The sequence below is a fragment of the Trifolium pratense genome, linkage group LG4, assembly GCF_020283565.1.
Source record: "Trifolium pratense cultivar HEN17-A07 linkage group LG4, ARS_RC_1.1, whole genome shotgun sequence".
Lineage (NCBI taxonomy): Eukaryota > Viridiplantae > Streptophyta > Magnoliopsida > Fabales > Fabaceae > Trifolium > Trifolium pratense.
In genome coordinates, this window is record NC_060062.1 from 49,737,696 (window position 1) to 49,752,905 (window position 15,210).

At 31.1% G+C, this 15,210-nt stretch overlaps 1 protein-coding gene across 1 annotated transcript; it reads right to left on the reverse strand.

The window, feature by feature from the left end:
- Nucleotides 1-8,301: 8,301 nt before the first annotated feature.
- On the reverse strand, nucleotides 8,302-9,092 carry LOC123922076 (auxin-responsive protein SAUR50-like). The gene has a single exon (XM_045974818.1). It carries the CDS (start codon nucleotides 9,001-9,003, stop codon nucleotides 8,686-8,688), a length of 318 nt encoding a protein of 105 aa, XP_045830774.1. The 5' UTR covers nucleotides 9,004-9,092; the 3' UTR covers nucleotides 8,302-8,685.
- Nucleotides 9,093-15,210: the final 6,118 nt, after the last annotated feature.

Consider the following 15,210-nt stretch of genomic DNA (forward strand, 5'->3'; position numbering starts at 1 on the left):
TTAAGTAATTAATTAATATGATATATGGACTCAATATATATGAGTGGATGTCAGGATGACCCATTTCGGAATAATGGGAACCCTAGTTGGTCATCACCTTATATATAGGTCATGATCCCCAATATACCGTACATGAGCAAATAATCTATTTTCCCCATCTGAAGATAACTCAAGACATTAGAGTACCGGTTGAAGAAGCACCATACAAGCCGCCTTATCTTTCTTTATGTTTCAGGAATGTTTATCTCATGGATTCGTCGTCCAGGTATTCCTAATACTGATCTTTGATAAATCAACATGTCGTAGATCATGTTTTATATACATGCTCATATGGTTACTTGACTTCCGCACTAAAGTAAAATTATAGATTTAGTCTTTATTGTTGAACATGTTTTATATGATTAAATTATTAAGTTAATTCCAACATCACAGGACCTCTTTTTTCTGACAATCAGAGGATTAATGCAAAAACAAAAAATTAACCACACTTTAATTTAAAATATATCACTGTCATATAAAAGAGTAAGGAATATTGCACATGTTCATTCATTTTCAATATAGTAAAACCCTTGCTATATTGTGGAGCAGACAAGAGTCTAATTAAGAGTTTATTGAAAATATATAAGCAAGATATGTGCATGGAAATTGAAGGCTTTAACATTTATTCATGAACCTAACATATGTCCCTACAATTTCTTCAGCAACCGAACCCACCTCGTGTATTTTCCCTTCCCTTAGTCGATATATAGCAATTTTTAAATTTAAAAAGGAACACGAGGCTTATAATCAATATTAGTGTCTTATCTCTAAGTACATTTGAAGTAGACAAGGTAGTAAGGACATTTGAACTTATATTTAAAAATTATTTGGACTTTCCTCTTTGTATTTTATTTTTCTAATGGTCTTTCGTATGTTATTATAGATAAACTATTAAATAAAAATAAGTCAGCTTTAATTTTTTTATTATTTTATAAAAAGTCAGCCTTAATATTATTCCCAAACAAATAAGTTTTCTTATTAATTATCATATTTTTATAGGGCATGCTGTGAGTTTTACATTATACGGAGTACATTTAAACTCGTTTTTTTTTTTTTTTTTTACAAATAGTTAAAATTACAATTTAATAGCTACTAGTTAGACCGCTTGACAAAAAAAATTACAATTTAGTATGTTTAATATGTTTGTTGTTATCTCTATAAATATATTATTTTTCAATTCATTTTTTATTTCTACCCATTAAAATCAATTTTTAATACCAATTGTTAGTTAGTTCAGTGGTGATTGACGATAAACTTGATAAGAAGAAACACAGTTCGATATCTCACAACTGCGATTGAGAGGAGACTGAAAGTAGTTGATGTCAAAACAGACTCCAATTCAGATTAGGCGGTCAATGGGCCGTATACTGGTTTTGAAAAAAAATTAATACAATATTAATTATTTTTTAATTGTATTCTCAAATTAATACTTACATCACTAATTCCCCATTCAAGTTATCTTCTACTTTATAGAGGAGCCTTCTCCATCTCTTACCTATAAATATATATGCATTTACACATTAAATAAATAAAAAATATTTTTACCTTTGATTCAAACTCGAAACCTCCCAATTGTGTGATTTTTTGTATTGTTTGTCACTTTGTCTAGGACAAAAAAATCGTGGCGGATTTTATCCGCTGATATCCATGCACACAAATATTTTTGTGATCCCTAAATCCACCCTTATTGGAAGCCTTCGAAGTAATAATCATATATACTTTGAAGCTAAACACCAACACACCAATTTTAGGTATTCTTCAATGACGTTAGAGATCGATATTGATGAGAGTCGTCTCATAAGACCTCACACGTCAATGCTCCTACGACACCCTTGCTCCTCATATATAAGGTATTCTCCCCCAACATGTATGCAATTTTAATCTTAAAAATTTCTCATTCAACGTTCTCATGCATACTAGCTTGAGCATCTCACAATTTTTACAAGTACACTCAATCAACTTTAACCTTACTACTCAGACTCTTTCAGAACACTTTGTTCAGTTTACGGATTCAGCAGGTGGTTCTCGAGCACGACGTTCTTTTATGCAGCTCATATGGCTTGCTTGTGTTTGGGTTGTGTGGACCGAAAGAAATCATCGATTGTTCAAGGGCTCAGCAAACTCGGTGCATCATATGTTGGACAAGATCAAGACGTTTTCTTATAGGTGGTTGAAAGCGACGAGTAGTACTTTAGCTTTGAACTGCCATAGTTGGTGGTCTAGTCATTTGCTTTGCTTGGGCCTTGTTTAGTTTCTTTTAGTTCCTCTATTTTGGACTTTACTTGTAACCTTGTTTAGTCTTTTTGGCACGTCTTGTGCTGAAAGACTATTATATATATATATATATATATATATATATATATATATATATATATATATATATATATATATATATATATATATATATATATAGGGGTTTTCTAACTTAGACCCTAGTTAGGTCTAAGTTAGCAAGGTGCACCTTTTCAATTGGACCAAAATACCCATTCTTTTTAATTAATTAACCAAAATACCCATCAATGGACGCGGATCCAGTGTCGCGCGCGTACCGAAGGACCATGGTTACAGACCGTTGATTTCCATCAGACAGCCAAGATCTGATCTCATCAAGACTGTCTGATCAATCCGACAGCCTAGATCATCCTGATCCATCAGATTACAACGCGTGCACCACACTGGATTACACCCTGGAGAGAGAAAAATTTGCTTTTTAAAAGTAGGACACGTGTCACACAATGGTTGGCTGGACGTGATTTTTGTTCATTTAATACTTTGAACTCAATTATTTCGTTGTAAATTAATTTTTTATTTTTTATTTTTTTATACCAAAATTCATAATTTTTTTCTACAAATAGAGACTTGGTTCGTTTGATTTGGACACAAAAAAAAAATGCAATTTTTCACTACCTTAATCTCATTTTTTGTCTACTAAATACGTTACTTGTGTGTTGTAATTTAACACGCACCACTCAACCAACTCACTGAAACCATTATACCAGGAAAATAGTAGATAATATTCTGGAACTTTTGGTATATTTTATGAAATTTTTGGAGACCTGAAACTATTTTTAGTTAATTAAATGAGATAAAACGGTAATTAAAAACTAGTGTTTGCTTCTGAAACCATTTTACTGGTAGAATGGTTGCACATAGTTGTATTCTGAAACCATTTTACTGGTAGAATGGTTTCAATGAGTAATTTATTAATTGTGTTTGCTTCTGAAACCATTTATCTGGTACAATGGTTTCAGAGAGTTGTAATCTGAAACCATTTTGCTGGTAGAATGGTTTCAGTAAGTTGATTATTAGTTATTTGCTTCTGAAACCATTTAGCTTGTAGAATGGTTGCACATAGTTGTATTCTGAAACCATTTTACTGGTAGAATGATTTCAGTGAGTAATTTATTAATTGTGTTTGCTTCTGAAACAATTTATCTGGTACAATGGTTTCAGAGAGTTGTAATCTGAAACCATTTTGCTGGTAGAATGGTTTCAGTGAGTTGATGTAAGGTAGTGAAAAATGAGATTAAGGTAGTGAAAAATTGAGTTTTTTTTTCTGTGTCCAAATCAAACGAACCAAGTCTCTATTTGTAGAAAAAAAAAATTATGAATTTTGGTATAAAAAAAAAAAAATTAATTTACAACGAAATAATTGAGTTCAAAGTATTAAATGGAAAAAAATCACGCCCAGCCGATCAGACAGCGACACGTGTCCTGCTTTTAAAAAGTAGATTCTTCTCTCTCCAGGGTGTAATCCAGTGTGGTGCACGCGCTGGAATCTGATGGATTCGGATGATCTGGGCTGTCTGATTGATCAGACAGTCTTGATGAGATCAGATCTTGGCTGTCTGATGGAAATCAACGGTTTGTAACCATGGTCCTACGGTACGCGCGCGACACTGGATCCGCGTCCATTGATGGTAATTTGGTTAATTAATTAAAAAGAATGAGTATTTTTGTTCAACTGAAAATGTGCACCTTGCTAACTTAGACCCAACTGGGTCTAAGTTAGCAGCCCCCATATATATATATATATATATATTTGCTTGTTAAAAAAAAAACTTTAACCTTAACAGTCCACGTACTGTTCGATATCCATCAAATTCTTCTAATCACGCCAGATAGCAATGTTAGCAACAAGTTCAACATTTCAATCACATTTGAAAAGTTAACATATAATCATTTAATTATTGTACCAAATCATCAGTGTTTTTTGTGGCTAAGATAATCATAAACTAACAACTCAGTTCCTAATTCCTTGTTTCTACATAATTAGACATTACAGGTTGATCAATTAATTATTAACCGAATTTAAAGTTCCCAATGAAGAAAAAAAATGTTTAGGACCACGGTGGAACTCAAATCATGACCACTTGTCACAAAGTATGTGACTCCCTACCCACATGGAGTTACTCTAGGATCTAAATCTTGTTGGAATAGCTTAGCCTTACAATAAAATTCAATTAAACAATGAAGATATTTTGATTTTTTATGGGGCTATAATTTCTCATCTTGTCATCTATTAAGCAAGGGTAAGGTCTAAAGGACTAAGGGTTATTCACACCTTAATTATATTTGTCATGACTCATCTATAGACAATGAGGTCCCACGTTATGTTAACATCAAATTAATAAACAAATTACGCATGCTTTTTTGTCATGAGGGTTTATAATTTATTTTTGATAAATCAAATTTGAAAGGACAATTGAGAAGGGAATGCTTTAGGTACTATCTGTATATTTTGTATTGTATAGACAAGTGTACTTTGTCGTATATATCGTGTGGATAGAATATATGAAACATTATTAATATTATTGTTGAGAATGTTCATGTTTTGGATCAAGACTCTTTAACTTCCTTAATCATAATAACGAGGGCTTTGAATTCAAAAGTTCTAATAATTGATTTGGTGTTCAAGTCACAAGTAGTAGCTTGTTACAAGACGAGAACAAGTAGTCAATGCTTGGTGTATTGGCAAATCTGTCGGGAAATCAATTTAAAATTTTGAGATAGATATATAGAAATGTACTAAGAGATAGGACATTTCAAGAGATGAATGAATGTATATTTGCATTTGGAAAATTAAAAAAAAACACACGAGTGAAAGTCATATATGCACTCTATAAATAGTAAGATTGTGAAGAGGCGATGTATCTCCACCTTTTGGTGATCATGTAGAGAGTTGAGGTATCCCATGTCTTGAGTGTTATTGTGTGGCCTGTCGTATCCTTATATAGAGATTTGGATTTACTGCCGTAGAGAAACCACGCGGTCGTTAGATAGGGTTAAGAATTATATAATATGTTTAGACACCACACTTACACCCCAACTTTTTAAGATATTAAGTATATGAGTCTCATCAATTATATGTTAGTACTCAACATGTTTATTTTCACCCAATGTGAAACATTTTTACTCATTCTTGATATACCAACAATCTTCTGCACAACTCTGTGTTCATCTATTCATCTGGTATGTTCCCTTTAAACGAAAGCGTTTCATCTACATATACGTGCATCGTTGTTGGCACACATACGTTAATGACCATGCCACTGTCATGAAGACTTTTGACACAATTAATAAGCGATTAACTTTAGGTAAACAATCGGCCTTGATATTGTTATATGTAAAATTTGATAAAGGATTTGAAAATTAGCCAAGTTTCGAATTTCAAGTAGCTGAGAAAAGAGTTCGAATTTCAAGTAGTTGAGAAAAGAGTTTGAAATGCACCAAGGAGAATTCGAAAGATAAAGGACATCTACATGCTAATAAACAAACGCACAAGGATAAATTAGAAGCACATCCACATGCTAACACACAAACGCATAAGGATAACTTCTTATATGGTTGTAAATCTCAGTTGATGTATGAATTACTCAATTTATTTTAATACAATTTATCTTTACAATTCATATCATTTAGAGTAGAATAACCCTAAAATACACAGCAAATTCGCAGATTCAAAAACAATAGTAAACTTGTTAATCGAAGAACTCATACATAATCTAATACAAAACTCCTAGATTGTCCGTTACATTCATTGTGTTGAAGTGACAATTATACCATTGTACGTCAACAATATATCACTATTGGATTGAGAAGTGAGCCTAAAACAACAGAGGATCATCACATTGGACTCATAGCAACCACATGAGCGACTTGAACACATCTTCACCGAAAGTCTATATGGTTTTTGATGAAAATGTGGTGTCCAAAATAAACCACCGATGTGATTGCTCTTAACTCAATTCAATGATCCCATATATTTCATGCAATGATCATGACCCAACGTACAGATGCATATGTTGGATTGAGTTACAATGTGAATGCAATTTTATTTGAGATAACGCATACATTTTTGTTGAGGCATTTCCTTTTTATGGATGTAGACAAAAAGTGACTAACCATTAGGGATGACAATTTGACCCATATCTAGAGGGTACCCGCAAAAATTACTCACAATGGATAGGATAAAAACCCGCATTTTGGGTACGGGCACGGGTATGGGTAATTACCCGCAAAAATGAACGGGTATGGGTACCTAGGTACCTATAGGGTATGGGGACGGGGGCAAAAGTTGTTACCCGCGGGTATGGGATTGAGTACGGGTATTTTTTCAATCCGCGGGTATGGGTACTATAGTACCCTACCCATACCCTACCCTACCCATTGCCATCCCTACTAACCATGTTAAATTTCGTGTGTCTTTTATTCTCTTTTGAGTGTGTTTGTGTATCTTCACCAAAGATCCCATGAAATGTGCAAATTTTCGTCAAACAAAATCATGATTCCGGGAAATTCTCCCACTGCTTTTGCTAGTTGCATTGTTATTCATTTAATGTGGGCTTCCTTTTAATCAGAAAGAGATGGAGAAGGACGTAACATAATGATCAATTATGTATCATGCATGCATGATCAATCACAAGATTTACGGGTTTCAGAAGCGCTTAGATGAAATGACACGAATTTCTTCTAGTTTAATCAAAATTTTGGGTTTGATCCCTGACTTGGTCATGCAGTAACGTTAAAACTCTTAAGGAGAATTTGCCACTTATTTAGGTCTCACAAGACTCGAAGGATTACTCTCTGTAGTTGGACGTAGAGTATACCTGATTTAAAGAAAAAATGTACATGGACGTACAGTACCAATAACCTTAACTAAACCAACACATTATTTCACAAACTACAATAAGAAATAAATAAATAAATAAATAAAATTAAATTAAATTTGCAGTTTTTAATTTTAGGTATTTCAAGATAATGAAATGGAACAATGTGAAACAAGAATAAAACAAGAATGACATCTGGTGCCACCTAAATCTTGTTTTGGACTGTTGAAAATGAAGCTTACAAATAATTGTAGTTTGCCCTCCACCCCAGTCTCTTTCAAATACTAACACTTTGCATTGCATGTTATAATGAGAAGTTTCTTGGTTTTGGGATTGGGTCATCATGAGAGCTTAAATTACCAAGGAGACCTTTATATTAGGTTTAAGACATGTTTTCGACGTGAGATATATCGATGACTTGGTGGCTCGTGTAGATGAGTTAGGGAATTGAGTGATAAAGAGGTCAGAGTTCGATTGTCGCCTTTTGTAAAACTAACAAAACTAATTGTTTACTTTTTCCGTTTATATATAAAAAGACATTTTAGCCCAAAATTTGAAAATATTGAGTATATACTTTGAAATTTCAACAAAATTACGATGTCACCATGATATTATCAAACTTACCGCAATTCCAAACAAGCAACTAAACCTTGCCTTGTAATACTTGTTTGAGATTTCTGAAAAAGTTAAAACTAGAATGCTATCGAACATTTTGTACAAGTTCTAAGTTGGATATGGCCATATGCCTATCTTGGAACTCCAAACTTAACATAGTGAAATTTATGAATTGTGAACCAAAAATTGTTCTCACTAAATCGAACTTGAGCCCGAGCACAATGTCTTGCTTGAATAAGACTTCTTTAATGATGCCAAATTTTATCCTCTCCATTTGTCATTCTTTCCATTTCCTCTATTATTATATAGTTTTGGGAATATAAATGCAAAAATGAGATATTAAGTGCGTCCAAATACTTTTTATACACCGAAAAACATTTAAAAACTTTGATAATGCAAAAAATGAAAATGATAGAAAATTGAGAGGATCTCAACTCAAATTTGAATCGCTAAAACTCTTACTTTCAAAGTAACCTATTCTGTTTCAAATACTATTCGTCAAACAACTAAATGCAGGGGAATAAAAACAATTTTGTAGCACTGGAATAAATCTTTACTCATTAAGAATACAAATGGCACTGCCAATGAAATTTTCTTTGGCATGTGTATATTTTACAATTTAAAAAAATGTAGAAGTGTTAATATTTCCTTAGTCAAACTTACAAACAACCACTTGACAAAGGGATTTATATTGATAAACCTCACTATGATCAAATGCGCCAATTCCCTTCCTTCTTATCATGGTTTTAAATTGCAGTTGCGGCTCTGTTCTGAACTTCAATATTGTGAACTTAATTATTGCTCGCTTCAAAATTAAGAAAAATGTTGCTGATAAGGTGGAAACTGCGGTAACAATACCGTTGTTGAGACCTCAAAATCCATTATATTTGTGGTTGCAGACCGCAATTTAAAACCATACTTTTTATCTGATCAATGAAGTAAGAAACTCAAAAACAACTTCATCACAAGGGATAGTAAGGCCCATGTCATGATTAAATCCAAATTCTTCCTCAGCTCTTTGAAGCAAACTTTGAAACTGTGGATGAGGCAACCATGAAATTGGAACAATATATCTTGTTCTATTCTCTCCAACATAAACAACAAAATGACCTTTAGGTACATCTTCAGGAAGATCATGTTCATTGTACCCCTGTTTTTTTCCAAAACTTGAACATCTTTTAAGAATTTGCTTGATTATAACATCTGGTTGTGGTAACTTGTTGGATTTTCTAATGGCCATTGTTGTGTTTTGTGTTTCAAAAACTTTGAATGTTTTTTGAGATGTTGAATGGTTGTGTGGTGATTCATGGAGAGAGGGTTTGGTTTATTTATGGTTGGAGATTTTGGTGAGTGTGGAAAAGAGTTAGACAAAACATAGTCACGTGGATGTGGGGACATGTAGCAGACCGTACCCAAATTGTTTCTATATGTCAATGGATAGTTGCAAACTTGCAAGCATCAAAATTGATAATATAAGATTGTTAAAAAAATTCAAACATTTAATAAATAGTTTTAGGTCAAGAAAATAAAAGGGTGGGATGTCATATTAGATATTGATGTTATGGGCATGAAATATTTAAGTGGTTGGTTTCATAGGGGAAAACAAAGAAACATAATGGTATAAATGGTAGATATTTGAGTCTCTTAACTATTTGATCTTGAATTCGATCTTCGACTGGCGCGTATATGAAAAAATAATTGTTGGGAGAGATCAACCCTTTAAATGAATCTCAATTATCTCGAGAGGATTAATCTCTATAGTTATGTGTGGAAGATTCTTAAGAAGCATAAGGGTGGACTAACATAAATAAAATTTTAACATTATTATTAGGTGAACATTTTGGTATGTATCTTATTTGAATATTAGTTGGTTTATTGGTGAAAGATTTAGGTAATATGTATGAAGCATTAAATTATAGGTTTGATTTTCATTGTCAATATTGTAAATAAAAAAAATGAATAATTTTAATAGGTTAAAAAATTAGTAAATACTACTATTTGTGAACCTATCAAAATTATTAAAGTGAACAATGTATTTGTACGTAAGATGTATATTGAAAAATTTAGAAAACAAGTTCCAAGTGCAACCCTCCACTGGGCTTTGGTTTTGTCCGTTGCTTCTTCAATAAGCAGTGTGGGTCGCTTTTTTCTCTTAAGCACAAATTTCTGTCAATTTGTTGCTTATCATTTATCTGAATTAAAAACTTTGAAAGGCTCTTGCTCCTACAAAGTAATTAATTTTATAAGGTTAGAGAAATGATTGGTGAACATCAAAACTTTGATGTAAAATAGACTGAGATTTGATTTTTGTGTTTTTTTAAAGGAAAACTAGCAGGACACCCGTGCGTCCGCACGGGAGTCGCGGCATTGCCGCTCCTCACTTGATAAGATAAAATATTAATTTATTGGGAAGTAGATTAAAAGATTAAAAAATAGAAAGATATAATATTTGGTAAAAAAATAGAAAAAGAACAATGGTAAAACTATCACAAAAAACCTTATGTCTCTGTATTAATATTTGAATATAAATGATAATGTAGAAATTATGGAAAAATAGGCTACCTTATTAATATATTAGTAAAAACATAGGCCTTGTAAAAACCACAAAAAAATTAGGTCCCTGTATTAAATATATGAGTATAAATATATCCTTTTAAAATTATTAAAAAATAGGTAATCTTGTTAATATGTTAGTGAAAATATAGGTCTCACAAAAATCATCAAAATAATTAGGTCACCGTATTAAATATGAGTATAACCCGTAAAATTGTAAAACAAAATAGACAACTTAATTAATATATAAATAAAAGTATAAGCCCCGTAGAAATCACAAAAAAAAAAGTTTTCATATTAATATATGAGTATTTTATAGGTTCCGTAGATATTATAAAAGAACGGACAAACGTATTAATATGAGTAAAAAACATAGGTCCCGCATAAACCACACAAAAGATCAGGTTATTGTATATTAATATATGAGTATAAATATAAGTTCACAAAAAATAGTTAAAAATTGCAAATTTTATTGTATATTAATATATGATATAAACCGTTGTTGTTTTGTTTGGCACACCTTGTGCCAATGAGGACTCATTATTAATAATAAAATTCATTTTAGTTTGTTCAAAAAAAAAAACACAGGCACCGCAGAAATCACACAAAAGATTATATCCTTCTGTTAATGCATGAGTATAAATATATGTCAAGAATGAGCAATCTTATTAATATATTAATAAAAAAATATATGTCTCGTAAAAATGAACAAAATAATTAGGTCCTTGTATTAATATTTGATCTAGTATAACCCGCAAAATTATAAAAAAATAAACACTTTTATTAATATATGATTAAAATTACAAGTCTCGTAGAAATCACAAAAAAAAAAAAGTTTATCTTATTAATTCATGAGTATAAATATATATAGGTCCTACATAAATTATTAAAGAACATGAAATCTTATTGATAAGAGAAAAAACATATGCCACTTTTTGCTTTTTCATAGCCGCCCCACAACAACAACATAGTAAACCCTACTTTTTGCTTTTTATTCTTGTTCATCTTCCAAAGATGGGTGATTTTGGATCAATTTTTATCTGAAATCACCCCCTTTTGATTTACACATGAAAGATTATGTCCCCGTATTAATATATGACTATAACTCGTAAAATTATAAAAAAAAATAAACAATTTTACTAATATATGAGTAAAAATATAAGACCCGTAGATATATCCAAAAAAATTAGGTTCCCGTGTTAATATGAATATAACCCGTAAAATTATTCAAACAAATAGGCAACATAATATTTTAGTCCTTTTTTTTATCCAATAATTTTCTTCCGCATAGAAAAATTTCATAAGAACGAAAGTCATATCTTTCTTGTGTGATTTGTTTATGGTTTTGTTTCTCCGGCTCTTTGTAAACTTTTGTAGTCTACCTCGGTACGTCTTGTGTTGGGGAGGTTGTCTATGTTAATATATCTCATTTTGGTTTGTTAAAAAAAATATTAGTCCTTATATCAACAACAAAAAATCTTTCAAAAAAAAAAAACTTCTAAAAAATGTCATTTATTTTTCAACTATTTTCAACTTTGTATATTTAATTTTTACTGTTTTTTTTTAACTAAATATATCATTCGCGCGCAACTTTAGAGAATAATTCTCTTGAGGCAACTGACAATTTTTATTGTTTTTGTCTCACCATTTTTTTACGGGACTTTTTCAGTTTTTCTCCCACCGTATTCTTGTATTAAATTAATTAAATTTATTGAGTTGAACTACAAATTGAAAATTAACTTAATTAAATATTGGATTGAAGTCCATAAATCAAGTTGAGTGAATCTAAAATAACAAAACATAAACAATAAATGACAAAATTACACTAAAGAAAGGGTTGGACTCAAATAAAATATCATAAATAAATGGAAACAACACCATATACCTCTATATTGTAAAAAAAAAAAAACCATACATTTGTTGTCTTATTTGGTATAATGCACTTATGACGTTGAAATAAAGAATTCCATTGAATCTCTCCTTTTATTTGTACATGAATTTTACTCTCTTATTATAAAAAAGAAAAAAAATATACACTTCCCATTTCTTCTTTTAACTTAACTCATATTGATTATATGTTGGTTCCAAAAATATAACAAATTAATTCATATGACTTAGTGGTTAATGTAATAAGAAGTGTAACTAAAAGGTTAATGGTTCGAATCCTACTAAGAAATTTTTTAGCATTTTTCTACTAACTTTTTTTTAATAAAGACACAAAATAACCCTGAATTGATTACGTGTCAAAAAATGAAAAAGAGGCAAATTGGGAATTTCATATGTATGTTCTTTTCTTATATAGTAGATGCTAGTTGTCATGACAAAAAATCACAATGTCACAAGCCACAATATTAAAAATCTTACATAAGTTACTAGTTATTTTTCTTCCGATAAGAGAACTCAGGTTCGATTGTTGAAGAATTAGTTCGACCATGATAATATAAAAAGGAGAGTTACCAACATATAGGTAAATCAGATTAAACAAATTAAATTAGTTAGTAGCAACTATATGTAGTTTTTGTTCTACCAATTTGTATGCAACAAGATTTCATTTCATATCTAATCTAAATCATCGACAAAATTCAGCAAATCACACATTTGGAGTGCAAATGTTTTGTGCAAAAAAGTACATAGAAATCTCACTATGTGCGCATATAATGGGAAATTAAGATTGCATTTACCAAAAATCCATTGACATATATCCCACTAGAAATACATTGTATTACCATTAGCTTACAAAACAATCTTGATTTTCACTTTTTCCAATATTTATGATCTCTCTATCTTGTTGTATACTAAACTAACCACAACTTGCAAATGGGATATAGATTTAGTAATTTAAATCTAGATCTTTCATTTGACATATGTTCAGCAACATACTATTTAGAACACTATTTTTTTTGACAGATTTTGCACACTCTTATCAATACATTTTTTTTTATCAGTTATAATTTGTACCGTGAGTGTGGGGCAAGAGCGACCGCCCATGATCTAAAATTTTAAGACATCAAATTTACCCAATGCAATATGTTGTGCAGGGATGCGATTTTCTTTTTTTGTTACCATGTAGTAAGTTCTTCCTTTTCAACTAAATTTGTATCATGTTATATATGTGAATGTGAGTTCTCCCCTCTCAATTAAATTTTCTTGGTATACAAAAATCAGAGATTAAATTCGTGACCACTTGATTATAGAGTCCAAATCTTTAAAATTATGTTTATTGTGCCCTTTTATATTTAAAATTGATGATGTAAACGTTCATTTATTTTGCCAAATGTGTTTTTTGGTTTATATCTGTGTGTGCATATAATACCACACCTAAGAAGGCAAACAATAAAACTGCAATTATAATTCACGTTGCATGTTTAGTTATTTAGGACCAAACCCATATAAATTTGAAGCGTTTATTGTGAGGCCTAAATTTCATGCTTTAGGTAGCTTCACCCTACGGCCGACCATGTATAAATGGTACACCAATTTACAAAAAGCTATAAAAAATGGACCGGGCTGATGGGTCGGTCATTAGCCCACGAATTCGGGCTAATAAGAATTTCTTTTATTAAAATATCTTAGTAAGTAGTTATGTGCGTTGAAATATAATAAAAGTATTTAATGAAAAAATATAATGTTTCATATGTTATATATTAACAAAATGTTGATAGGTTAAAAGATGTGACTCATTGTTTGGATCTCTTGAATTAATATTTTTTAGGTCATGAAGGGTGTGAAGGTCATTATATTTGGACATTGAACAATCACACACAAATGAATTTGATACAATATTTTAAGAGAACTGCAATATAGTTCGATTTTTTTTTCAATGAACGCCTTGTTTTTTCATTTTTCCTTCTATTATTCGTTGTTCCCAAAGTCCAATGAATCATAGCTTCTACTTCCATGACACCTTTGGATATTTGGATAAAATGGATCAACCATTTACATTTCATCATCACACCGACCTGACTGTGTACCTCACAGGCTTACGCTTTCATATTGATGAAAATATTTAATATATCAGCATAGAACTAGACGGGATTAGCCATTAACTTATTTTCGATTTTTTATAATGAAAAGAAGATAGCATACACTACATATTTGCGTTCGTGGAATTTCATTAGAGTGAGTTTCGTACCACTCAGCATTTTTTATATTTTAATCCAAAATCTACATTAAATTTATAAATCTTTCTGACGTTCAACATCAACTTTTTAATCTAACACTTTATTCATACTTAAAATATCAACAATATCCTTCTTCTTTTTTTTTGGACGGAATATCCAAAATTATTAAGCCGCACACATATATCTAACAATTACTTTAACCTATAATTAACCTATAATCAATATATACAATCAAATTGAGGTGAAAATCTGAATGCTGTGTTGACACACCAATAATGATCTCAAAATGTGATGTTGAAAATTCAACAAACTTCCATTTTCTAGACAGTTCCTCCAAATATCTCAATTATGCAATTGTCCATTCCATGTGGATGTGGTGCAGCTGAAAGACATATATCAAACAAGCACATAATCAACCACCAAGAAAAATCAAATGCTTCTAAACTACGAATCACTAGTACCTTTGACTTTATTGTCCCATAAACTTTATTAATATATCGTATATTCCAAGCCCCTAGGATAGATACGTTTCCAATATGCCACCATGGCCACCTTATAACTTATCTATATGTTCTAGGAGTAATCACTTTTGCATGAAATTCAAGGTAAACTTGGCCATTTAAAGTTTAAACTATCTCACATCCATTCCCACTCAATACTAGACTAAAGATATTAGCAAATTCTCTTCAAATTGGACCATTAAATTTGCATGTTGTTTTTTCTTGTATTGAAAATTAGAAACAAAAGCAACATTCCAAACAAAGCCGCAACTA

What these genes read in the sequence shown, in the direction of transcription:
- LOC123922076 (XM_045974818.1), bottom strand. Translation starts at nt 9,003, where the DNA reads ATGGCCATTAGAAAATCCAACAAGTTACCACAACCAGATGTTATAATC.